The sequence below is a fragment of the Carcharodon carcharias genome, chromosome 4 (assembly GCF_017639515.1).
Source record: "Carcharodon carcharias isolate sCarCar2 chromosome 4, sCarCar2.pri, whole genome shotgun sequence".
Taxonomy (NCBI): Eukaryota; Metazoa; Chordata; class Chondrichthyes; order Lamniformes; family Lamnidae; genus Carcharodon; species Carcharodon carcharias.
Window position 1 is genome coordinate 132,408,103 of NC_054470.1, and position 27,958 is coordinate 132,436,060.

At 42.2% G+C, this 27,958-nt stretch overlaps 1 protein-coding gene across 2 annotated transcripts in view; it reads right to left on the reverse strand.

The window, feature by feature from the left end:
* Positions 1 to 27,958, reverse strand: part of rgmb (repulsive guidance molecule BMP co-receptor b) — a 213,998-nt gene that overhangs the window by 14,648 nt on the left and 171,392 nt on the right. For both annotated transcript variants that reach the window (XM_041186734.1, XM_041186733.1), the window contains one exon: positions 2,185 to 2,222. In XM_041186734.1, the coding sequence (XP_041042668.1) occupies positions 2,185 to 2,222 (38 nt within the window). The remainder of the gene's footprint in view (positions 1 to 2,184; positions 2,223 to 27,958) is intronic.

The following is a 27,958-nucleotide window of genomic DNA, read 5'->3' on the forward strand; positions in this document are numbered from 1 at the left end:
ATCACAAAGACTTCTGTCTCCACATCACTTGCCTACCACAGCTCATCTGTTGCTGAAACTCTTTAATTATTCCATTGTCAATGGTTGAGTTCATTGCTCTCCTGTTCAGCCTCTCATATTTCACACTTTGTAAATGTAAATTCATTCAAAACTCTGCTGCTCATATCTTATACTGCATCAAGTCCTACTACCCGTAACTCTTATCCTTGATGATCTACAATGTCTCCAATTTAAAATGGTTACGCAATTCCTTCATGACCATGCCCTTTCTGCTCCAGCTCCTCCAGCTACAACACCAGTTATGCAGGATGCCATTTGTGTCTCCATTCCTTTGACAGTGGTTCTTGAGGAATGTATCCCAACACTGACATTCATGCCTTCAGCCTCTGGAACCACTGTCTAAACTCCTCCTTCTTTGGCTCAACATCCACTTTTGTCTATGTCTCAAGCACCTTGGGACGTTTTTCTATGTTAAGGGCACTATATAATTTCAAATTGTTTTAGACTCTTTTTCAGGTATTTTCCAACCCCATCCCCAATCCTCCTCCCACCACTTCTGCTATCCCGCCCCTCCATCCCGTTAACCCCTCCAGGTATTTGTTGGGCCCTTTTCCTGCATCAATTTATGGTCCCATTTTGGGCTTAAGTTCTGCCACGACTGTATTTCCCAATGCCTCTTCACCCTACAATGCATTTACACCATCTGCACTACCTCGCTTGTTTAAATTATATAAGCCCACAACTAAAGGCAGAGTCAACACCACAACCTGAAAGTGGAAGTCCCAGTTCCAATGATGCACCTGGAATTTCAAATCCACAATACACAACATGCTGATGGTTCTTAGCAAGACCTGGACAATATCTAGGCTTGGGCTGACAAGTGGCAAGTAACATCCATGCCACAGAAGTGCCAGGCAATGACCGTCTCCAACAAGAGAGAAACTAATCATCACCCCTCGCCATTCAATCGCATTGAACCCTGGAGGTTACCATTGACCAGAAACTGAACTGGACTAGCCATATAAATACTGTGGCTATATGAGCAGGTCAGAGACGAGGAATCCTGCAGCGAGTAACTCACCTCATTACTCCCCAAAGCTTGTCCACCATCTACAAGGCACAAGCGAGGAGTGTGATCGAATACTCTCCACTTGTCTGGATGAGTGCAGCTCCAATAACACTCAGAAAGCTTGACACTATCCAGGACAAAGCAGCCCACTTGATTAGCACCCTATCCACAATCATTCACTCCCTCCAGCACCATTGCACAGCGGCAGCAGTGTGCACCATCTACAAAATGCACTGCAGGAATTCACCAAGTCTCCTTAGACACCACCTTCCAAACTTACGACCACTACCATCTAGCAGGACAAGGGCAGCAGACACATGGGCACACCACCACCTCGAAGTTACCCTCGAAGCCATTCATCAATCCAACTTGGAAATATATCGCCGTTCCTTCTCTGTCGTTGGATCAAAATCCTGGAACTCCCTAACAGCACTGGGGGTGTACCTACACCACATGGATTGCAGTGATTCAAGAAGGCAGCTCACCATCACCTTCTCAAGGGCAACTAGGGATGGGCAATAAATGCTGGCACAGCCAGCATGAATGAATTTAAAAAAATGCCCATTTCTGAACATTATCGAGAAGAAAATGAGAGGAAATACCTTGTTGAGTCTGGTAGATAACTAAAAGAATTAATTTTAAATTGATATTGCAAGGTACAATTTCTTACAGGCATGCCAACAAAGTAGGTAGAATGTATCCATCTCGTTGAGGTTGTTCTAAACTAACACCCATGTATGAGAGATGACATCACAAATATTTAATGATTTTAAAGTTCTTCATATACAATTTCTTTTTGGAGAAGAACCATCTACAAAATGTTTAAGCTCCATAAGTTCCAGTTAGCAAAGTTAGGGATATGCACTCAATGTTCTCAAGCTGTGTCTACAAGATAAAAATGACAAGACAAATCTATTGATCTCACAAAGCCAAAATAATGTTTTATGTGTAGGGATGACAACAACAGATTCAGTTAACATTCTGTAGCCTCGGTAAAGAAAAGTGGATTTGTCCAAGACTTTCCATGCTTTGCATGGAGAAAAGCAAAGTGAAACAAAAAGTGATGAATTGCTTTAGAGGGAACAAAGAAGAAAAGGGAAAAAGAGAAAACTCACCAGAAAATGCTTCTGAGCTCCACAGTGCTTTTAAACATCTGAAACATAACACAGAAGACGTTCATTTCACTCAGAGATAAAAACAGTTCCTTTGACAAAACGATGGTTCGCACATCACTAGGCAACGCAGCTCATCTGTAATACAAATTAGCTATCTCTGTTTCTGGATTGGTACAAAATTAAGGATGCTCTTCAACCGACAGCATAATTCTTTAATAATCTACAAAAAGAGGATTTTTTTTCCCACTAGCAGACCTCAGCAGATTTACATTGCTAATTTGATTCACTGCTTAGCAATGCTAGCCAAATGAAACTAATCTTAAATCTGTTAAGGGAAGGCTATCAGCTTTGTGACTTGCATGGCATGAATCCTATCAGTTTGCAGTCAAGTTAAGGATGCTTGTTCTTGCCTACTAGCTGTCTCTCTCTACTCCAACAAATCACACAAAGACTTCTTTCAACCTTGCGTCAAACAGTTCCCAATGTATTCCTACACTTACGATTAGCACACTTGTTAAAGGAACCATATCAGATGTCCTCATACAGGCTTAGCTTCGGCTAACACGGGCAATTTGTAATAATATCAAAGGATCAGAGCAAACACCACAAAAAAAGAGAAAACGTTCTCATTCAAATTTTTGAAAGGGATATACTAGAATACACATACACAGGTCAGTTATCAAACATGGATCTTCTTGGTTTACAAGATATAAAACTAATGGCTTCCCTTTATTCCCCTCCTGAAGGTATTCCTTGTGCTGAGGCACATTTACACAGGCATCAGTCACCTTCTGGTACCTTTCCCAAATGAGAAAGTGAGCGTCAGCAGACTATCAACAATGGGAAAATTGCAACCAAGCCTCTTCCTGTCATATCAACAGATACAGACTTTTCAGCATAAGTCATATTTCATTTTGGCAAGAGGCAATGGCATTGTGGCATTGTTGCTGGACTAGTAACCCAGAGACCCAGGGTAATGCTCGGGGACCTGGTTTCGAATCCTGCCACTGCAGATTGTGGAATTTGAATTCAATAAAAATCTGGAATTAAAAGCCTAACAATGACCATGAAACGATTGTCATAAAAACCCATCTTGTTCACTAATGCCCTTTAGGAAAGGAAGTCTTCTGTCCTCACCTAGTCTAGCCTACATGTGACTCCAGATCCACAGTAATGTGGTTGACTCTTAAATACCCTCTGAAGTGGCCTAGCAAACCACTTAGTTGTCACCCCCACCTTCTTAAGGGCACTAGGGATGGGCAATAAATACTGGTCAAGCCAACAAAGCCCACATCCTGTGAATGAATAAAAAAAGCTCAATGACCTTTTGTCTAGCTGAAGAGGGTTGCAAATGCTTTATCTTTTGCAGTGATGTGCTGGGCTCCCCCATCATTGAGGATGGGGGTATTTGTGCAGCCACTTCCTCCGGTTTGTTGTTTAATTGTTGGCCATCATTTACAACTGGATGTGGCTGGACTGCAGTGTTTCCACTGCCTGAGAATACCATCTCTCCCTCTGAGGTATTGGTCCCAGAATATCTTGGGAGTTCCCTTGTGTATTAATAAAGTGTTGACCCTATCTCCAGCTATTTGCGGTCATGCGATGGCAGTGTGGATATATCCCATCGCCCATACAATGGGTTGGAGCTGATGTGAGGGTGGGGGGGAATGCTTGATATCCCATCAACATTCCAGGTAGCTAACTGAAAGACTTCATTTGATACCTCATCACATGGGACCAACAGGTCTAATAGCCATTGTTGTTTAAATTTCTTACTCTGAAATGGTAAGGGGCAGTCAATTTGCACCTGGGAAACCCATTGCATTTTAAGTTACTTCCCAGAAATATTATCTCACTCTGTCCAGAAACTGGAACAAGAAGTCACCTGACTTTCTGGGATCCATTTTTTGAGGATACAGCATTCATCATTCCATGTCGCATTCTCTTTTAAAAGTACAGTGACCAAGTATGTTTAGGGACATGACATGACCACAACATTGACATGTCATTTTTAGGTAAGCCTGGTGCTGCTCCTGGCATGCCCTCCTGCACTCATCATTGAACCAGCGTCAATCTCCTAGCTTGGTGGTTATGGTAGAGTGGGGGAATATGCCGGGCCGTGAGGTTACAGATTGTGGTTGAATACAGTTTTACTGCTGTTAAGGGCCCACAGCACCTCATGGATGTCCAGTTTTGAGTTGCCAGATCTGTTCAAAATCTATCCCATTTAGCACATTGATAGTGCCACACAACACAATGGAGACAGGACTTTGTTGCTACAAGGACTATTCACTGGTCAATCCTACCAATACAGTGATGGACAGATGCATCTGCGATAGGTAGATTGCTGGGGCCCAGGATAAGTAGGTTTTCCCCCTTGTTGGTTTCCTTGTCACCTGCCGCAGACCCAGTTTAGCAGCTATGCTGTTCAGGACTCAGCCAGTTTGGTCAGAAGTGATGCTACCGAGCCACTCTTGGTGATGGGCATTGAAATCCCCCGTCCAGGGAACATTCTGTGCCCTTGCCACCCTCAGTGCTTCCTCCAGATGATGTTCAACATGGAGGAGTACTGTTTCATCAGCTGAGGGAAGACAGTATGTGGTAATCAGTTGCAGATTTCCTCATCTGTGTTTGACCTGATATTATGAGACTTCATGGGGTCCTGAATCAATGTTGAGGACTCCAGGACAACTCCCTCCTGATTGTATATCACTGTGCTGCCACCTCTGCTGGGTTTATCCTGTGCCGGTGGCACAGGACAAACCGAGGGATGGTGATGGCGGTGTCTGGGACATTGTCTGTAAGGTATAATTCAGTGATTATGACTATGGTGAATATAACACAGGTGGCAGAACAAGGAATAAGGTTCTGCTGAAGGAGTTCAAGGAACTTGGTTCTAAATAAATAAACAGAACTTCAAAGGTAATAATTGCTGGATTACAACCTGAGCCTATGTGCAAATTAGCATAGGGTCAAAAGGATGAGACAGTTCAGTACATGGCTGAAAGAGCGGTGTGGGAGACAGGGACTTCAACTCCTGAGACACTGGCACCAGTTCTGGGGAAAGAGGACAACGCTCCATTGGGACGGGGGCCACATAAACTAAGCTGGAATGAATGACCTGATGAATCGAATAGCTAGGGCCCTAGCTAAGGTCTTTAAACTAAAATGTGGTTGAGAGGCATGATGGGGCCAGAGGGTTCAGGTGAAGGGATATTTAGAAACCGAAAGAAAGATTAAGGCCATAGAGCCATGTAGCAATAATAAAAACAAAAAAACTGTGGATGCTGGAAATCCAAAACAAAAACAGAATTACCTGGAAAAACTCAGCAGGTCTGGCAGCATCGGCGGAGAAGAAAAGAGTTGACGTTTCGAGTCCTCATGACCCTTCGACAGAACTTGAGTTCGAGTCCAAGAAAGAGTTGAAAAAAAAATAAAAAAAAAATTTTTTTTTTTTTCAACTCTTTCTTGGACTCGAACTCAAGTTCTGTCGAAGGGTCATGAGGACTCGAAACGTCAACTCTTTTCTTCTCCGCCGATGCTGCCAGACCTGCTGAGTTTTTCCAGGTAATTCTGTTTTTGTTTTGAGCCATGTAGCAATTTGGTTAACAATAAACAGTGTGACAGGAAGAGTTTAACGGTAAAAGTGCATCAGTGAGTAAGGTCAAATCAGGGAAAAATGGTAAAACGTTAACATTAAAGGCATTTTTTTATGAATTTGTGAAGCATTTGTAGCAGGATAATCAAATCAATAGCACAAATAAATTTGATCCAATAGTTATTAGACATGTGGTTGGGAACTAAATCTTTCAGGGCACTTGATATTTCAGCAGGACAGAAGAAATGGAAAAGGAGGGAGGTAGCCCTGATGATAAATGATGACAATAATAGTAGTGAGGAAGGATGAACAAAAAATTGATAATAGGGGATAAAATAGAATGAGGGCAAACTAGCAAGCACAGTAAAATCTTTATTATGTGCCATGTGCGGAGAGTGGTTGGTGCCCTTCATTGGAGAGTTCCATTTACCAATAGAATAGAGCACAATACTTGTAGCATGAATTAATATACAAGTGCTCTGAAGATTAGAAGTAAAAAGAATACAATTTTTTACTTCCTGAGAATTTGTACATTAATTAGTAAACTAAAATATAAATTAAAGTATAAAATAATACCGTATATAGATACAGGTTTCGCATAACTTCATAATTGCTTCCAGTTGGTAAAGTGACAATTTGTCTTGTCATCAGAAATTCCGGTTACCTGGTTGGTAGAGTGCCAGACAACACAAAGTTTACTGTACTATAAAAACAGACTGTAAGGGTTTCTACAAGTATGTAAAAAAGAAGAGAGGGGCCAAATGGCCTACACCTGCTCCTAATTCTTGTGAGCGCATCATTAGCAGGTTAGGAATGTATCTACTGTGCTCTGAGGGCGGCTCCCTGGCGGGCCGGGGGGGCGGCTCCCCAGCAGGCCAGGGGGCATGTACACGGGTTTGTACAGAGCAGAAAAACGTAACAGTATTAAATACAGTCACGCTTGTCCATATAATGTCCACAGGAGCTGGCACAGCATGTATTGTATATTAGTCTATTATCAACAAAGAAGTCACAAATAATATGTACTTTAACAAAGGTTTAACAAAATGGTTTCAGTGTGTCTCAGCTCAGGGTGGTGGTGGGGGAGGGGGGGGTTGCGGGGGAGGTATTTCACGGGGTGAACTAACACAGATTTTTAAAAGGCTGCAGCACGTTCAGACAAAAAAAAAATCAAGAGAGCTCAAATATTGTTATTCATCCCCAAGATGTGCTGGGCCCTTGACACAAATTCCAATCTCCTTCTCTACAACATCCACAGAAGTAGATCATGGGAACCATTTCACTTAATTCTCAGTGAGAAATTAATTTGCTGCAAGGACTAGTCCCAGCAGACAGCAACAGAAGGCAGGGTCATGTGGCATGAACTGAACTGCTATTGCATCGAGGTTACAGCAGCAGTGACAAAAGGTTTATTACATCGCAGTTGTAGGGAATGACATAGCTTGTAAAAAAAAGACTACATTTACATTTCAGCCACAAATTATCTTTTTGTTAGGCATTCATTTCGGCCATGGGCAGGTCTATATAATTCTGATCTAAATGTTTAGCAGGTCTCCTCAAAAGCAGCAGACTGTTGAAGTAGAGCAATACATCGCATTTTAAATTTGAGATCAAGTGTTGAGTATCAACATTAGCACTCCCTTTATAATACACATTCAGGGTTTCCGCCAAAGACTCCGTGAGTAAATGAGCTATGCACATCAAGAAGACAAAAAGTTTTATCCTTGGGTCTGTGCTGAATTGGGTAATCTCAGAGAAGGACATTGCAACTGGTTTCAGTGTCTCTCAGCTCAGGGTGGTGGGGGGGAGCAGGGGGAGGTTGGAACGAGGTTGTTGGGGAGGGCGGGGGTGGATCTCATGAATGCAATTTGTTCTCTGACTCCAGAACATCCATCAGTGTCAGCCTTAGCTCTGTACTCTTTCCTCTCTGTCAGAGGGTCATGAGATTGAAGCCCCATTCCACAAAGAATCAGTCATTATGGCACAGAAGGAAGCCATTCAACCCACCAAGTCCACCCTCTCTGTAGAGCAATGCAGTTAATCCCATTCCCCTGCTCTATTCCTGTAGCCCTGCAAGTTTATTTCCCTCAAGTGTTCATCCAATTTCCTTTTGAATCACCACTCTTGTAGGCAGCAAGTTTCACTTCATTATTTTACTCACTGTGTCAATAAATTCTTACTCATATCGCAGCTTGTATCTCTTGCCCCAAAACATTAAATCTGTGACCTCTAGTCCTTGTAGCATCAGCTGATGGAACAGCTTTTGGCTATTTTACCTAAACTTTCATAAACTTGTACACCTCTATCAAATCTCTGCTCTATCTCCTTTTCTTCAAGGAGACCAATCCCAGCTTCTTCAACCTAACATTGTAGCTAAAATCCCACAACCCTGGAACCATTCTGGAAAATCACTTCTCAAGGACTTTCACAACCTTCCTAAAGTGTGGTGACCAGAACTGGGTGCAATACTCTAGTTGTGGCCTAACATCAATAGGATGAGTGTATATTAGGAATTGGTTATGCACTCTGAAACTCAGTAAGGAGGCATAAAATAACAGATTCCAACTCAGGAGATTGATCTACTTGGGATAGAGTTCAGGCTGCAATACATTTCACTCTCCAATCATCTGATGTGATTGTCAACTGTATGTACAGCAAGACCTGGACAACATCCAACCTTGGGCTGATAAGTGACAAGTTACATTCTTGCCACAGAAGTGTCAGACAAAGGCTATCTCCAATAAGAGAGAATCTAACCACCATCTTTTGGCATTCAACAGAATTATCAAATTCCCTGGAGGTCATCATTGACCAGAAACTGAGCTTGACCCACTACATAATGCTTTGGTTACTAAAGAAAGTCAGAGACTGGGCATTCCAATGAGTGGCTCACCTCCCGACTCCTCAAAGGCAATCCACCTTACAGGGCACAAGTCAGTGATGGAATGCACCCACCTGCCTGGACGGATGCCACTGCAAAGGTCAGGAAATTTGACACCATCCAGAAAAAAGCAGCCTGCTTGACTAATACCCCATCCACCATCTTAAACATTCATTCCCTCCACCACTACCAAACCATGGCTGCAGTGTCTAACACCTATAAAATGCACAGCAGCAAGCCTCCCTTGTCAGCACCTTCCAAACCCTGACCTCTACCACCTAGAAATACAAAGGGAGCAGGTGCGAGGTAACACCACCACCTACAAGTTTCCATTCCACTCAAACTTGGACATATATCACCTGTTCCTTCACTGTCGCTGAGACAAAGCCCCATTCCATATCTTGAACACATAATCTAGGCTGACACTACACTGCAGTACTGACGAAGTGCTGCATTGTTGAAGGGACTATTAGGTAAGACATTAAACCAAGAAGTTGACTGCATCCAAAGGAGGATGTAAAATATCCCAAGGTACTGTTCTAAGATGAACAAGGGAGCTCACCATTTCTTGATCAATATTTATTCGTCAACCAGCATCACTTAAATCAGATCACACTGCTGTTTGTGGGACCTTACAAAGTACAAATCAGCTGCTGCAATTCCCACATTACAATTGTGACCACACTTCGAAAAGGTACGAATTCATAATGAAGCCCTTTTGGACCTAATGTTATAAAAGGCTAGAAATGCAAGTTACTTTTTCTGTTATTAAGATTAAATCATTGAGATGTTTCTGAATCTAATACACATGAAAAAAAACCTTATGATAGGAGAGAAGTGCTTTCTGTCACATTATGCAACATTTCTTCTAACTGAATCTAAAATAGATAATTCAGCGATTTGTGTTCCGATAGAGACACCAGGTCCCACATTTTCACTCCCGGCTCTGCAAACCCGACCTCTAAAAATGCTGCCTGCATTTCTGATTTTTGTTCTGGGGAACGAGGCTGCATTAGAAGTTGGGCCCGCTGCCCCCAGAATAAGCGTGGAGGCTGCTGGGCGCAGAGGTGGGCTGGGCTTAAGGTCTGCCTCTGTACTCTAGCACTTTGTTGAATTAAATAAAAACAAGATTGAAACAAAAAACAGCCCTCCAGCCCTCGCTCCTCCCGCACCCCACACATATTCCCCATGCCCCATCCATGCCAACCTGTGCCACCCCAGCTCTTATCTGGTCTAATCTGCAAACTCTGGGTTTCACACACCTGGCCTACCAAAATCCCACTTCAGTGGAGGCAACTGATGATTTAAGTGGTCAGCTACCTCAATAAAACTTGCATGCTTGAACCCTGGCACCACTCCAGCACTGCCTCCGTGAAAACAGGAAGTGCCGTGTTCAGAGGCAGGGCTTCATATTTCCGGGCTTGCCTGCCATTTTCACCACAACAGAGAGGCTCTCCGTCATGGCAAAAACCTGGGCCCACGTTCAAAGGGAGCTCAGGTTGGAGAATTGGGGCTATAATATTTCATATTAATCGCTGACTCGTGCTCCCTGTGAACCTGGTTACCATAATATGCTTTGTTCTACATCTCACAGAGCAATTTTCAAGTTCAAGCAATCCTGAGAAACCTATGTTCGGAAAATACACCGTCACAGTGGGAACCACAATTACCTTTTAATAAAAATTCAGTATTATGTATATGTTATGAAAAAATGTACTGTGAATTTTAGTTCTCATTTAAAAAAAAGTTCAGATTTACTGATAAAAGTTCATTTTTATTATTTGTCAACATTACCAAACCAACGCCCAGCCTTCCACCACCATCTCATCTAAGTTATTTCCCTTTAAATCACTTACAATCCCATTATTTTCTACTAGATTACTGTTTGAAAACAGTATAATTTGACTGGGCAAAGTCAATGCTCAGAAAGCCCAAATAAGCAAGCACAGCAATTGCAAGCAGCACTCAATCAAAGTGGTTTTTTTTAAGCCATTTCTTACAAAACTGAAGTTACAAAAACTGGGTCTTGTTTTAGAGTTCGCTTTGCATGTGTACTGCTGCGGATTCTGGAAAGTACTCAGTGTAGAATGTCCAACAATCAAACCAGTTTCCTCTCATTTTGGTTCGACAGCCATTAGCTACACACTATATAACATTTAATAGCTGTTTTGCCAGGTGTAGTAAGTTGTAAAGCAAGAACAGAGAATGATTGCCCAAATAAATCCAATCGTGCCAATACTCCCAACCACACCGCACCCCCCCCCCCCCCAAACAATCCCTACCCACCTTTGTTATGGTTCATTTAGGACTGGAAACTGGACACCAGTTCTCAGAGCAGATAGAATATATTATTAATGAAAAAATTGAATCTGGAAGCTCTCTGAATTCTTCAAGAGGAATGAAGATACAGAAGCCAAAGCACACATGCCAGCAGTTAGCCTTTCATGCCAATCAGTTTTTGAGAGCCTGATCAGAGAAGCAGTGTTTGATGACACAGACCAGTGAAACTGGTCCACCCTCTACACCCTCATTCCACTACACTCCAATGCGCTACAGTATACAGAGGCAGCAGTTGAAACCAGTAGTGCTGGACATACCTTAAGAGGAGGAGTGGAACTGGTTTACTGCCATAGCCAAAAGACTTGGTAGAGTAGTAGGGAAAGGAGAGGATGTAAAGGAAGAGTGAAGAGGGAGGTGTGTGTGGAAAGAATGTGAGGGGATGCAGGGAGAATGCAAATTAAAGTGGGGTGAGAAAATGCAAGGCAAGGAAAAAAAAAAATGCAAAGGGAAGTTGGGGCAGAAAATATACTGGAAGTGGAGAGAGCTGGAGCATGAGTATCTGTTTTACTAATCAAGAATGTAAATTATGAGATGTACAGTAGATCCTTGTTTGGATTGTAGTCAGGATCACTGGATGTACTGTTGGGGCTGCATCTTCCGGCAGGCGAGCGGGTGGCGGGGCCAGCTCACCGTGTAAAATGACGCAGGGTGATGTCGGGCTTGTGTCCCGATGTCTCCCAGCGTCATTTGGATTTTCAGTTCAGCGGCCACACAGCTGAGTCGGCTGCGCGCCCGCCAAACTGTCAACAGCCACTAAATGCCTTTCCGTAATTAAGCTAATTAAAAGACCTGCCCGTCCAACCTTAAGGGCGGGGTGAGGTTTCAGGAGGGCTTTAAAATGTTTATAAAATGTTGAAATAAAAGAAATTAACATGTGTCAGGAATTTTTTTTTCCACACTTCCACAAATTTTTAAAACTTCTAGTGATCTCCCTGAGGCGGCACTTTGCCACAGGGAGGTCTGTTCGCTCTTTCGTTCACATGCACAAAAGAGGGCACTCCCGGCTTAGCAAATCCCCCACCACCCGCACAGGAAGCACACAGTGCTTCTGAGCGGACATCACACTAGGCAGGCCTTAGTTGGCCCGCCCATGTAAAATGACGACGCACCCCCAACCGGGGGCACCGATCGGGAACGCGCCCTGCTCCTGCACATCCCCCCCCTGACAGGGGGAAAATGTTGCCCCAGAGGATCAATGCTTGGAACATACAGTTAGGACAATATTTGCTTTGCATGGTTAGATCATTGGTTGTACAGTTGGGCTGACTGGATTACAAGGTTGGGATGATTCTTTGAATTGTACGGTTGGGATCATTGTTCGGATTACATGGTTAAGATTATTTTTCAGATGGCACACTTTTCAGATCATGGTTTCTCTGAGTTGCTGGGACTGTTGTTTGGATAGCACTACTGGGATAATAATTTGCTTTATACATTGTTTAACTTGTAACGTTAGGAACCATTTCGTTTGCATGGTAGGAATGATTGTTTTATTCGTGTTGTCAGGAATATTGTTTTGTTTGTATAGCAGGATTGTTGTTTGGAATGTATAGATAGGATCATTGCTTGCCCCTACAGCAAAGCTAAAGTGGCATTCATTGTACCTGAATTTGGGTAAAAAATAGCCACATAAGTATTTGCAAGGTCAACAGTAACTTTATTTTTCTTCCTGAAAATGTTTATACAGCCTGTCTTAGCAATTTTTGACCATAGGGTTTTAAAATTTTTGTTATTAATGGCATTCTTTCTCATTCATTCAGCCTGCTATTAGTTTAAGCTTCAAATCAGACCAGCAATATTCCAATAGGCAAAGTATGCTTTCAACAAATTTTGCAAAGAGAGAGAAAGATTTCAAAGTGTTTACTCAATTTTATTTTATATGTCTTGCCTGGAAATAAAAACCCAATATCCACTGAAACACTTGTTTACTTGGATGGGAAATAGCACGTGGGTAGCACTTACCACACCTAGAATGGATCCGCCTAAATAATTGCTGTATTACATCATGCTTTTTAAAGAAAAAACGTAAGCATGTTCCTGAGACCAGCCTCAGGTGCATGGCCTTCTGAATTTTACAGTTGCTGGGGAAAGCAACTTCAGAGCAATTATACAGGGGCACTAATAAACATTTCAGATTTTCTAGTGCCTCTGCAGGGTCAAGTTGGGAGATTTTAACTCCAGGGCTTCACTTCCATTTTCCTGATAAGTCGCCTGTCCAAAATCAATGGCATACAAGGTTAAAATTGTTCCTTAAACTTACCTTGTCCCAATACAGGTATGGACTGTATTTCCAGCACTTTGTTTTTGTTTCAGGTTTTGCCATTGCAGGTTTTTTTTTTCCCCTTTCTTTATTTGTACTATTTCATTTATTGCCATTTCTCTTCCAGGTATGACTTTTGGGGACGATTTTAACCTAGCTCGCCCAGGTCATTTAAGAAACATGTGAATGCTAAAAGGAAAGACATTAGAGTTGGTATTCCGGAAAGATGGTCTAAAAGGCCAGTGACAAAATTAAAGACTTTTGTCTATAATTTCAGAGCTCAAATCATGTTAATTCACAGAAAATAGTCCAATTTACTTTGATACAATAGCCTCAGAAAATAGTCGCACAACATCAGGAACACAACTGTTGTGCAGGAAGGTTCAGAGTGGGGGGTGGGAGGTGAACCAGACAAGAGCAAACCCAGGCCAAACCTCCTGCATTTCCTCGTCTCCACATTAAGTAAAAAAGTTTACTTCTGTTGTGGTCTTCTGCCTCCACTGGTCCCTTTATGCATTGGAGCGTTGCATGTCCCACCCAGTTAATGCTGAATTTGGAAGAGCTTCTGAGTGCACGCTGCCAGCAGAAAATATTGCCCAGTGTCGGTGTAAAGAAAGACTAATTTAAATCTGCTAATGTAATGTTGCTGTTGATTTTCTTTATATTGTAATAATGTTACTTTTAGCCTTTGTTTAGTAGGGAGATATGATTCTTAAAATCAAGTATACAGCAATTACAAGGTAATTACAATCTTCTAAATGAGAAAAGTTAATAGGAGATGAGAAAGCTTCAATTATGCCAAAGAAAAAGAGAAAGAGAGAGAGATTTCACTCACTGTTAAGAAAGGAAGTTGTGAAGATTTATTTTAAATATATGTCTACCTCGGAAAGACCACAGCCTTGAACTGGGACGTTTTAGTCACTTTAAGGGAGTTAGATACAGAGACATTCTTGAAGTTTGAATTATTTTCACTCACATCAAACATTGTAATACAGATCAGTATCTGCAACATAACAATGTAGAAGGATACATAACCAATGACACCTTTTGCTGTGACCATATGGTACTGAAACAAGCAGGTTGCCAAGTGGTTGGGGCGAATTCAATGTCTAAGTGGTGGCTTTAAATCAGGATTTGGGCTCATGAAAAATTTGACCAACCTGTGCATATTGCCGACATCAGTGGTTCTCAAACTGCTTTTTGGTTGAAGGAGCCTTTTTCAAATGGATTAATAATTACCGAACCCACCCCTCCTTCCCCCGATCTAAATTGTAACTCTATATATAGGTACAGTGCCTCAAATCTATCTGAAAACAGGCAATGCCCGATAACCAGACATTATTTAAGCAGGCCATGCAAGAATACCCCATGGAGACAAATTTAATAATTTAAGCATCCAGTCCCCCAAAAAATTGCATTATTCTGCTATTTTTAGTTAACCACAAACTGTCAGTAGAAGGCAAAATTCCAAATATGCCCTCTGGCCAGTAGTAGAATGAAGAATAAAATTAATGCTTCCATGCAGTATCACATGCCCTGTCGTTTCCTGAGTTTCAAATGTTCGGAGCGACCCTTGACCCCACCTGACCCAGCTCACCCTGACCCAGCCCAAACCTTAGTCACAACATGATGCCAGCCTCACCACTAGTGCCACACAGCAGGTGTTGCTGGTGATGTGAGGTTCCCACTACTGATAAAGTACCCTGGGAACTTAGAATGGCAAAATACAGTGAAAAATATTCTCTGACCCCCGCTTGTTTGATAATCATCACAGTTGTTGGGCAGATAAAAGAAAATAAGGAGAAAAGGCTTGGCTGCCCTCCGAGAGTTCAGCATCAGAGAAATCACAGTCTTTCCTTTTCTCCCTGCATCAGTGAACAAAGGAATTTGCTGGCTTTCTGTCTATACCACATGAAATTCACTTTAATCTTAACCTGATTTTGCAATGTTGTCGCTAGCTTCGCTGGATTTTTCTGGTCATCCTCAGATAGATCAGAGGCATTAATTCTGTGCAAGCCTTCATTTCCGATAGTGATCCTAATCTTTATAACTTACTTCTCCACATCCACAATCTTGTGGTCTCAGAAGTATAGCTCATTCTAAACAGTCTGCCACCATGTTGTATTATCTCTTTCTAGGTGGATGCAAATGAAGCTGGAGGCAGTAGATGTTGAACACAGGTCTTTAAGGGAGGCTTCTTCTTACTGCTGCTACATGTGTTGCTCAAGGCTTGGCCTAAATAGCCAAGTGGTTATGGTACTGGGTTTGTAACCCCAAGATCAAAAGTTCAAATCTCACAATGGCAAACAATGTAACTTCATCTGAACAGATGGAAACATGCTTGTACTCAAAAGAGTTACATGTGTTGCTCACTGTGCAGACCAACTAACTAAGATGGCTGCTGCATCATATGACATTGTATCACTTCCTGTGATTACATAACTATTTACATAATCAAATATTTAAATAAGTATACTTTACATATTAGCAAGCACACCTTCAATCCCTCCTTATCACTGAATTGTATTGCTTTATCTTGAGAAACAGTTCAGACTATGTGACTAGCTTCCCCACAAAAGAAACTAAACCTCAATAAATGCGATGAAATCTGCAACAAAATCCTTTCACTGAACCTACATAGTGGTTTGTAATTACAAGAAAAGCATTTTATGAGAAAACCTCTTACCTTTTAGGATACACTTTCTAATATATATCTTGTACAATCTGTCAGATTGGAAACATTGTTGACAGAAATTATCAGTCCAATATTATCATAAACACTATCCCATTAGATCTGCTTATCAATTCCAAATTAACCATACACTCAGACTGTACATACCTACAGATCTGGTGCAAGGTCAAGCAAAGGCCTACTTTAGTTTCCTTAAGAGGTTACATTTGAATCAGTGCCTATTTTCAAAAGATTGTTCATACAACATTCAGAATTATAATTAATATGGGGTAATTGAAAGGCAAGAACTAGAGGAATAACTGGGATTTGTAAATGTACAAATCTCAGGACAAGTAATGGGTATTTTGTGAATTTGCTTCCTCTTCTTGACTTTATGATTATAATACTGGCATTTATTTCAGTTTTCTAAACTGTAAAATAAATAGTGGCAATGCATTTATTACAATGTTATATTATGGATTCAACCTCAAACCACAGTGGTGATAATTGCATTCAATGTTTAATTTCTCCCAGAGTATATCATCCTGAGAGAATGAAAAGTGGTTAGCTAGACTGCTCTCACCATTCAATGTGCATTTTTGGTGCGATGACTAATGAGAAGGTTGATAACATTCGTAGGCATGTCCTGGATTGAACTTGATGACTTTGTAGCTATGCTAAGGCACCATGTAAATGCAAGTGATACTGTGTTAGTAAATGGTTTAACCTGTCCTTCAAAAACTCCTTTCAGAAGCTTCTGGCACATTTTTTACCTTGGTAAACTTTTTTATGGCAATGTAAAAAACTGTTAGATTAAGAGTCTCTGCCAGGATATGAGATCCGAAAGGAGCTATATACAGCACTGTCAAGTAGAATAAAAGAAGGCAGTGAGGTTTTGAATCAGGTGATCGTGAAAGGGGCTCTAAATGCACTTTTTTTCTTTCTTTCACTCAGTACTTAAGTTTTTTTAATGCAATGTTTTCATTTTTACTCCTGAAGGTGCTGGCTAGTTCGGTAAACGTCAGCAGTTCTCTGGTACCTCATTCAAATTGCCATTCATTGTTTATGAGCTTAGATGATGAATTCTCCCTAGAATTCACTCACAGAGACAAGGGATAACAACAAGGAATAGGAACACTGGCTGATTTTCTCCAGTTATGGCTCAAGTATGCTGAGGCCAATTTTAATATCCCAAAGCTGCCAATTCAACAAAACTGGGATGGCCTTCTTGCCTATGTGGTTGAGTACAACAGCAACAATGGTGTCTACCTATGGAGCCACTTGGAGAGCTCAAAAGGAACTTTAATCTATCATAAAATGCCTTATGTTTGTCAGGTGCATTGGACAGTCATTTGCTGAATTCACTCTGGTCCCACCAACATATGCCCTACTCCCTTAACATATCAAGGATGAGAAAGCATTGTTACAAAGAAAGGCTCAAAAATTATGGCTTATTCCACTAGATTAGAAAAGCTTAATGGGAAGTTAAAAAGGTTTTCAATGTTATGAACGGATTTAGGAGGATAAAGAATAAAATATTGTTTCAACGTGTTAAAAAATTCTGTAGCAGGGGCATAATCACTAGAAGAATGAAAGAAGCTATAAAAAAATTTCAATGCTATTAAAATAAAGACAGCTTTTCCATAAATGACCACAGACACATCATTTAAAAGGGTATTGGATAACTATTTGTAAAGGAAGGATATAAATACATATGGGGAAGGGCTAGGAATAGGGGTTAGACAGTACAAGTTGAAGAACTAGTACTGCCACAGATAAGATTTTCCAAATGGTCTTCTTCTGTGATATAACTTCCATATGTGTCAGCCTCCAGCCCCTCTCTTCCTCACCTCCGGGTCTCATGCTATTCAACCTGGCCCCACTCTAGTCTCAGGTCCCACATAACCAGAAACTTAAGTATCTTGGTTCTTTTTCTCCCTCCTAGTGTTACACATACTCCCTCATCACAGCTTGCTCCCTCCTCTCTTTTAAAAGACCTGTTAACATAATGAAAAAAAATCACAATTTATGTTGTTAAGAGAAATATCATTTGAAATCACAAGTTAACACTGAAAACAATGGTAGGAATCACACGATATAATGATCTAGAGTACAAAAGTAAACTGGGGCTTGTAAAGAAAATACATGAACAAATTTCTTTAAAAACTGATACAGAGATTAGAAAAAATGTGATAATGAGATGATATTGGGGCTATGTTTAGTATTTTTGTACGCAATATCACAGACTATTTACTAGCATGGAAAATATTTTCTAAAACTAAGGTTATTGTTCATGAATATTGTTCACACTAAAGTAGCACTATTGACGTTAAATGAAAGCTGGTGGGAGTCAATTTGTGTGCTTTAGAATCCACTTACAATATTGGTAAGTCAAAAGCCAGCAGAGGCTAATGTTGTTGAGAGAACAACATTAGACGGCAGCACAGTGGTATACAGTTGGGACGGAATTGCCTTGGGAGTCTGCAACATCAACTCTGGAACCCATTAAATCACATGGCTTCAGGTCAAACATGGGCAAGGAAACCTCCTGCTGATTACCACACACCGACCTCCCTCAGCTGATGAATCAGTGCTCCTCTGTATTGAACATCACTTGGAGGAAGCACTGAAGGTGGCAAGGCCACAGTATGTATTCTGGGTGGGGAACTTCAATGTCCATCACCAAGAGTGGCTCCGTAGTACCACTAATGTCCGAGCTGGCTGTGTCCCAAAGGACATAGCTGTTAGACTGGATCTGAGACAGGTGGTGAGAGAAACAAGGGGGAATACACACTTAACCTCATCTTCACCAACATGCCTGCTGCAGATGCATCTGTCCATGACACCATCGGTACGAGTGATCACCGTGCAGTCACTGTGGAGATAAAGTCCTGCCTTCACATTGAGGATACCCTTCATCATGTTGTGTGGCACTACCACCGTGCTAAGTAGATTTCAAACAGATCTAACAGCTTAAGATTGGGCATCCATGAGGTGCTGTGGGCCATCAACAGCAGCAGAATTGTACTCGAACACAATCTGTAACCGCATGGTTCCCACTCTACCATTATCAACAAGCCAGAAGATCAACCCTGGTTCAATGAAGGGCGCAGGAGGGCATGCCAGAAGCAGCACCAGGCATACCTAAAAATGAGGCGTCAACTTGGTGAAGCTATAACGCAGGACTACTTGCGTACCAAACATAGGCAGCAAGTGATAGACATGGCTAAGCGATCCCACAACCCACGGATCAGATCGAAGCTCTGCAATCCTGCCGCATCCAGTCGTGAATGGTGGTGGACAATTAAACAACTTACTGAAGGAGGAGAATCCACAAATATCCCCATCATCAATGATGGGGGAGCCTAGCATATCAAAAGATAAGGCTGAAGCATTTGCTACAATCTTCAGCCAAAAGTGACGAGTGGATGATCCATTTTGGCCTCCTCCAGAGGTCCCCAGAATCACAGATGCCAGTCTTCAGCCAATTTGATTCACTCCACGTGATATCAAGAATTTGCTGAAGGCACTGGATACTGCAAAGGCTTTGGGGCCTGACAATTTTCCAGCAATAGTACGGAAGACTTGTGTTCTAGAACTTGCCGCGCCCCTAGCCAAACTGTTTCAGCACAGCTCCAACACTGGCACCTACCCAGCTATGTAGAAAATTGTCCAGGTATGTCCTGTACACAAAAAAAAAGACAAAATAAATCTGGCCAGTTACTGCCCCATCAGTCTACTCTCGATCATCAGTAAAGTAATGGAAGGGGTCATCAACGGTGCTATCAAGCAGCATTTGCTTAGCAATAACCTGCTCACTGATGCCCAATTTGGGTTCTGCTAGAGCCACTCAGTTCCTAACCTCATTACAGCCTTGGTTCAAACATGGACAAAAGAGCTAAAATCCTAAGGTGAGGTGAGAGTAACTGCTCTTGAGATCAAGGCCGCATTTGACCTAGTGTGGCATCATGGAGCCCTAGCAAAACTGGAGTCATTGGGAATCAGGCACAAAACACAAGGGTAGATGGTTTTTGAAGGTCAATCATCTCAGCTCCAGGACATCACTGCAGGAGTTCCTCAGGGTAGTGTCCTCTGCCCAGCCATCTTCAGCTGCTTCATCAATGGCCTTCCTTCCATTATAAGGTCAAAAGTGGCATGTTCGCTGATGATTGCACAATATTCAGCACCATTCGTGACTCCTCAGATACAGAAGCAGTCTATCTCCAAATGCAGCAAGACCTGGACAATATCCAGGCTTGGGCTGACAAGTGGCAAGTAACCTTCGCGCCACACAACTGTCAGGCAATGACCATCTACAACAAGAGAGAATCTAACCATCGCTCCTTGAAGTTCAATGGCATTACCATCACTGAATCCCCCACTATCAACATCCTGGGGGTTGCCATTGACCAGAAAGTGAACTGGACTAGCCATATAAATACTGTGGCTAGAAGAGCAGGTCAGAGGCTAGGAATCATGCGACGAGTAACTCACCTCCTGATTCCCCAAAGCCTATCCACCATCTACAGAAGGCAGAAGTCAGGAGTGTGATGGAACACTCCCCACTTGCCTGATGAGTGCAGCTCTCACAACACTCAAGAAGCTTGACACTATCCAGGTCAAAGCAACCCGCTTGATTGGCACCACATCCACAAACATTCACTCCGTCTACCACCGTCGCACAGTAGCAGCAGTGTGTGCCATCTACAAGATGCACTGCAGGAATTCACCAAGGTTCCTGAGACAGCACCTTCTAAACCCAAAACCACTACCATCTAGAAGGACAAGGGTAGCAGATAGATGGGAACACCACCACCTGGAACTTCCCCTCCAAGACACTCATCATCCTGACTTGGAAATATATTGCCGTTCCTTCACTGTCATTGCGTCAAAATCCTGGAATTCCTCCCTAACAAGCACTATGGGTGTTCCTGCACCACATGGACTACAGTGGTTCAAGAAGGCAGCTCACCACCACCACCTTCTCAAGGGCAACTCAGGATGGGTGATAAATGCTGGCCCAGCCAGCGAAGCCCTCATCCCATGAGTGAATTAAAAAAAACAGAAGGATTCAGTGAATGTTGGCAGATATGTGCGGTTTAAATATAGAGTCAAGAGTACTACAAATGAGCCACACCAAAAGATTAACAGTCAATTCTCTAGAGTAAAAACAGAATTACCTGGAAAGACTCAGCATGTCTGGCAGCATCGGCGGAGAAGAGTTGACGTTTCGAGTCCTCATGATCCTTCAACAGAACTAGGTGAATCCAAGGAGAGGGGTGAAATAGCTGGTTTAAGGTTGGGTGGGGAGAGAGAGAAGTGGAGGGTGGTGGTGTGGTTGTAGGGTCAAGCAAGCAGTGATAGGAGCAGATAATCAAAAGATGTCACAGACAAAAGAACAAAAGAACACAGAGGTGTTGAAGTTGGTGATATTATCTAAACGACGTGCTAATTAAGAATGGATGGTAGGGCACTCAAGGTATAGCTCTATTGGGGCTGGGGGGGGCGCATAAAAGATTTAAAAATAATGGAAATAGGTGGGAAAAGAAAAATCTATATAAATTATTGGAAAAAACAAAAGGAAGGGGGAAGAAACAGAAAGGGGGTGGGGATGGAGGAGGGAGCTCAAGACCTAAAGTTGTTGAATTCAATATTCAGTCCAGAAGGCTGTAAAGTGCCTAGTCGGAAGATGAGGTGCTGTTCCTCCAGTTTGCGTTGGGCTTCACTGGAACAATGCAGCAAGCCAAGGACAGACATGTGGGCAAGAGAGCAGGGTGGAGTGTTAAAATGGCAAGCGACAGGGAGGTTTGGGTCATTCTTGCGGACAGACCGCAGGTGTTCTGCAAAGTGGTCGCCCAGTTTACGTTTGGTCTCTCCAATGTAGAGGAGACCAAACGTAAACTGGGCGACCACTTTGCAGAACACCTGCGGTCTGTCCGCAAGAATGACCCAAACCTCCCTGTCGCTTGCCATTTTAACACTCCACCCTGCTCGCTTGCCCACATGTCTGTCCTTGGCTTGCTGCATTGTTCCAGTGAAGCCCAACGCAAACTGGAGGAACAGCACCTCATCTTCCAACTAGGCACTTTACAGCCTTCTGGACTGAATATTGAATTCAACAACTTTAGGTCTTGAACTCCCTCCTCCATCCCCACCCCCTTTCTGTTTCTTCCCCCTTCCTTTTGTTTTTTCCAATAATTTATATAGATTTTTCTTTTCCCACCTATTTCCATTATTTTTAAATCTTTTATGCCCCCCCAGCCCCACTAGAGCTATACCTTGAGTGCCCTACCATCTATTCTTAATTAGCACATTCGATTAGATAATATCACCAACTTCAACACCTATGTGCTCTTTTGTTCTTTTGTCTGTGACATCTTTTGATGATCTACTCCTATCACTGCTTGCTTGTCCCTACAACCACACCAACCCCTCCACTTCTCTCTCTCCCCACCCCCCACCTTAAACCAGCTATTTTACCCCTCTCCTTGGATTCACCTAGTTCTGTTGAAGGATCATGAGGACTCGAAATGTCAACTCTTTTCTTCTCCGCCGATGCTGCCAGACCTGCTGAGTTTTTCCAGGTAATTCTGTTTTTGTTTTGGATTTCCAGCATCCATAGTTTTTTGTCTTTAATTCTCTAGAGTTGTTGATATAGTGTGCACAATCTCAGTAAATGTTTCAACACATTTTATTTATCTCGAGTTCCCTTCTTCTGCAGTATGATAAATGCATAATAGAAATATATTTTACTTCCAGGTAAATTCTAACTTAGTGCTGATATCACTGCATTGTGTATTACAATATAAATCATTTAAAATTGGTTGTGTGAAGAACAACTGTAACTTCAATTACCAGACCTTCTTGGAAGAGGAGAAAAGGAAGTCAAGCTTATTTATACTAGGCTATTACAAAGATATAATTGACCAGACATTCTTATTAGTTTTGACAAATGAGCAAGCTTTAATACAATACCCATATAGCCCAACATTCTGTTATTTGGGGTGAATAAAAATACAATAGTTTAAATTCACACATTTTAGCTAGCAAGAGCTATCATGTACTAAGCTGTTTTTTAAATTTTATTACCAACAGACACATCTAGATTCCAGTAAATTCAAGATTGTGGTTCTAATTATATTCATGAACCTCTTCAGCTTCGGTCTTGCAGTTTTATGACATCACGACTAAATTACTGTTGCCAATCTATTCATATTTCAGTGCATAATATACATAATGCACACACGCACACGCGCATTTTTGGACATGCCAGGTGTACTCATTCTTTTTAACACACTGTGTACATGTGCAGCTACCCAACCCACTGCCATTTAAAAAGCTGCTTTTAATAATATCACATACTTTCATGATCATTAAAGTAGAAGGAAAAGACATATTTATGATCATGAAAATAGGGAAGGGTCGAATTCTTTTTCATATAGAGTAAAAATGTGAAACCCTATCACAAAGCATTGTCAAGTGAATAGATTTAGTTAACAAGGAATTAGGTAGCTATTTGAAAAATGGAATATTAAAGTATATGGAGAGCGAGTGGGAGAGCAGGATTCGACTGTGCAGATCATGAGAAACAGAACACGAACACAGATTTGGTGGGCCTGTTTTGTGCTGTAGTCTTCTATGATTCTAATTTCCAAGAACTAAAACACAACCTGGTTCATAGGGCAGAACTTTCTCAGTCCTGTGGAGGTGGTTTTGGAAGCGGAAGGGCAGGGAAAATTACACTAAAATATGTTTTGCAACATAGTCTCACCTTCTTGCGCTTCTCCCGGAGATAGGCGCACAGCGGTGACAGCAACCTGCCAAGCAGCAGCGCAAATGCAATCAAGCTAATTAAGAAGCCACTTACTGGCGATTATTGCAGAAACACAGCAAATTTGCTGGCATCACACAGGGTCCCTTGTGTCTGCATCCCAGCGAGTATGGGGAGATAGCTGAACAGCGGGGGATGGGGGCTGTGGTATAGCTGAAGGAGATCTAAATGTTTCCATCAGAAAATGGCAAGGCTGCTCCATTCCCACATCACAGCCATGCCACTGAATGTGAAATTCCTTACGACAGATGTCTCTGATTGTCATGGGCCTAATGAGATCTCAGCAGCTCCAATGCTTCCCTGCTGCTTGTGCTTCAGCAGTGTTCTTATTGGTCACACATTGAGGGCTATTGAGGACCACACTGACTGCATCTGCTGCCTCCGGAACCCAACCACTGTCCTTAATTGGACGGTGAATGCGGCACCTCCTGTAAAATTCAGCCAGAAAGCATGGTGATGCATCAAACAGGTTCACAAGCTGGAAATGACCCTGGTATTGGGTTCCTGACATTCGCGGCTAGATTCAGACCATTGTATTAACATGTGCGCAACAAGTTTTGGCTGCAGGACAAACACACTTCAGTGGTCCTGTTACCAAATACAGAATCAATTAACTTACTGCATGCAACGCATTTACTCAGCCTACTGTATAGGGACAATATTTTCTCAATTGATGTTTCTTGGAACTAATTACTTCTTGTAATTCATCTTAAGCTATTTCATGTTATTTAATTAGTTTAATATTAAGTTGAAGGGCTGGTGCCTTCTCACTTCCAACAAAATAATTAGACTGTTAGGGAGATGCAGACTGTATTTTCTTTGTGTAAAATCAATGAAATTCCCTGCAGGCAGGCATGTGCTACAACATGAGACATAGCTACATAAAAGTTACATTGTATAAAATAATAATCAGGAGTTCAAAAACTCTGGCAACAAGGAGATCTATGAAGCTCTATCACACATGCACAAAGTCATCCCAACACTGGAATTACGGAATAAAATTACTGCTAAATATGTAAATATATTGAGAAAAAGAAAAACCAGGTGCTACTTTCAAATCTATTTTTAAAAATTCCTGCTGTGCATTGAGGCATGTAGTGTGAAATGTACTTTTTCAGTACTTGAAGGACAATATAACTCTTTTGGAGATCATTCTGCATTGAGTGGACCTTCATTCATAGCTCCACTGAGAATTTAGGATCCAACATTCATGCACTTTTGTGTTGTCTCCTGTCCCCAAAAACATATATTCTTTGCACATTTTCAAAACTTCCATAACTTTCTAATGCTGTATATTGGCAAATCAGAATTTAAGAAAAGCATCTAAACATGGATTAATCCTCATAATACTTCAGAATATTTTCTAAACAATCCAAAACAGTGCAGCTACAGTGTATTTGTAGAGAGGAAAGGTTTAAGTTGAGTGTTCAAACTGAGACCGGCCACTGGTTCATTACTCAGTCGGCTCATTCCAGTACACAAAATTCTCTCTGTCTTTCCTTTAAATACACAAACAAAATTCTCTCTGACAATAACTTACAAAGAACTGCATCTGTACATACAATGGGTGCTCATGATGTCAGTGGGGGTTCTGGCTGTGAGACATTGCTGAGCTATGTGGAGGCTGAATCATCATCAGTAGAAACAGTTGCTAGCCAGGGTGGGTGTTTGAGCTTCAGCTATGCATGTTAACTAAGCTCTTTCACAATGCTGGTAATGATGCACAAACCCCTTAATAAATTCACTACCTTATCTTCATCACAGCAACATACCTCATTTGGAATAGGCTTGGAAGCGTTTGCACTTTGACTTCTTATTTCAGAAAAGTGACTATTCCTTACTTAAATTAGTTTTCCTTTTTCACAGGTATGTTGTACTCAACAAGACAATAAAACTACCACTACAAAAGGATGATATGTCTAAATCAGCTCTTTTTTCTTCTTTCCAGAAGCATTATACCCATGTACACTGAGCTGCTCACAAGTCCAAAATTCCTCCCCTTACACACCAGCTAACATAGAGACTGCAACCAATGCTTTAAGAGATCCCCTCACTATAAACAGAAATTAGGAGCAATGTAAACCTGCTTGTCTGAGTTCCCAACTCAATCATTTGCACTGAAGTCGCTGCCACATCAGTGCTAAATGCCGGATTTCTACAGGTGAGTGATGCTTCTTTTCCTCCTCCTCCTCCTCTCAGCAGTAACAATGAGTGCATCGTGAACAGTAATTATCAAGTTAACAGATAGCTCTTTCGTTTCAGTTGCTGGGGGAGTGGGTGCGGTAGAGAGGTTCAGCATGGTGAGAAATGTTTAACTGCAGGGATTTTTAAATAAAAAACAAACACCTACCATTTCATAGCCTTTTTTTGCAGCAGCAATCAGGCCTCAATAATCTGCCCATTAGGCCATGCCCACCAAAGGGGAAAATAAATAAGGATTTAAAGGGACCTTGCAGCTATTAGCACTCAGTCTGATCTCCACAGCAGCTATTGCTGCCTTGGAACTCGCAACCCCAAAATCTTATCTTGCCACCCCCATGGAAGCCCTGTCTATTATGCAACAAAGCCAAATCCCAATCCTCCTAAGATGAAAGCAAAATACTGCAGATGCTGGAAATCTGAAACAAAAACAACAACAAAAAGTGCTGGAAAAATTCGGCAGGTCTGACAGCATCTGTGCAGAGAAAGACAGAGTTAACGTTTCGAGTCCGTATGATGACTCTTCTTTGGTGCTAAAGAGAAGTAAAAATGTGGTGAAATATATACCGTTTAAGGGGGTTGGGACAGGTGAAGCTGAATAGAAGGCCAGTGATAGGTGGGGGCAAAGGAGAGATTGCAAAAGATGTCATAAACAAAAGGTCAAAGGGGCGTTGATGGTGGTGATACTGGCTAAAGGAGGTGCTGATGGTGACATTAAGGCTAGAAAGCAGAATGAACAAGTGACAGATGGCCCTAGTGGGATGGGGTGGGGGGAGGGGACGGTGTGGGAAAAAAAATCTAAATAGGCTAAAAGGTGGGGATAAAACAATGAATAAAAATGGAAATAAATATAAAAAATAATAATGATAAAAAATAAGTGGAAATAAATAAATAAAAATGAATATTGAAAAAAGGGGATCAAAAAGGGGTGAGGATGGAGGAGAGAGCTCAAGGTCTGAAGTTGTTGCACTCAGTGTTAAGTCCGGAAGGCTGTAAAATGCCTAGTCGGAAAATGAGGTGCTGTTCCTCCAGTTTGCGTTGAGCTTCACTGGAACAATGCAGCAGCCAAGGATGGATATGTGGACATGAGAGCAGGGTGGAGTGTTGAAATGGCAAGTGACAAGAAGGTCTGGGTCATGCTTGCGGACAGACCGGAGATATTCGGTCTGCGTTTGGTCTCTCCAATGTAGAGGCCACCTCGACTACAGCTCCTCAAACCCTGTAAGGACTCCATCCCATTCTCTCAGTTGCATCACCTCCGTCGCATCTGTTCTAATGATGCCACTTTCCAAAACAGTGCTTCTAACATGTCTTCCTTCTTCCTTAACCGAGGTTTCCCACCCACAGTGGTTGACAGGGGCCTCGAACATGTCCGACTCATCTCCTGCGCCTCTGCCCTCACTCCTTCCTCTCCCTCCCAGAACCATGATAGGCTCACCCCTGTCCTCACTTATCATCCCACCAGCCTCCGCATTCAAGGGGTCATTGTCCGCCAATTCCAGCATGCCACCAACAAGCACATCTTCCCTTCCCCCCCATCCCCCGTTCGGCATTCCGTAGGGACCATTCCCTCTGGGACACCCTAGTCCACTCCTCCAACACCCCCAACACCTCAACACCCTCCCATGGCACCTTCCCATGCAATCGCAGAATGTGCACCACCTCCCCCTTTACTTTCCCCCTCCTCACTGTCCAAGGGCCCAAACACTCCTTTCAGGTGAAGCAGCACTTCACTTGCTCTTCCCTCAATTTGGTCTACTGCATTCGCTGCTCCCAATGCGGCTGCATCTACATTAGAGAGACCAAATGCAGACTGGGTGACCACTTTGCAGAACACCTTTCATCTGTCCGCAAGCATGACCCAGACCTTCCTGTTACTTGTCATTTCAACACACCATCCTGCTCTCATGCCCACATGTCCATCCTTGGCCTGCTGCAATGTTCCAGTGAAGCCCAAAGCAAACTGGAGGAACGGCACCACATCTTCCAATTAG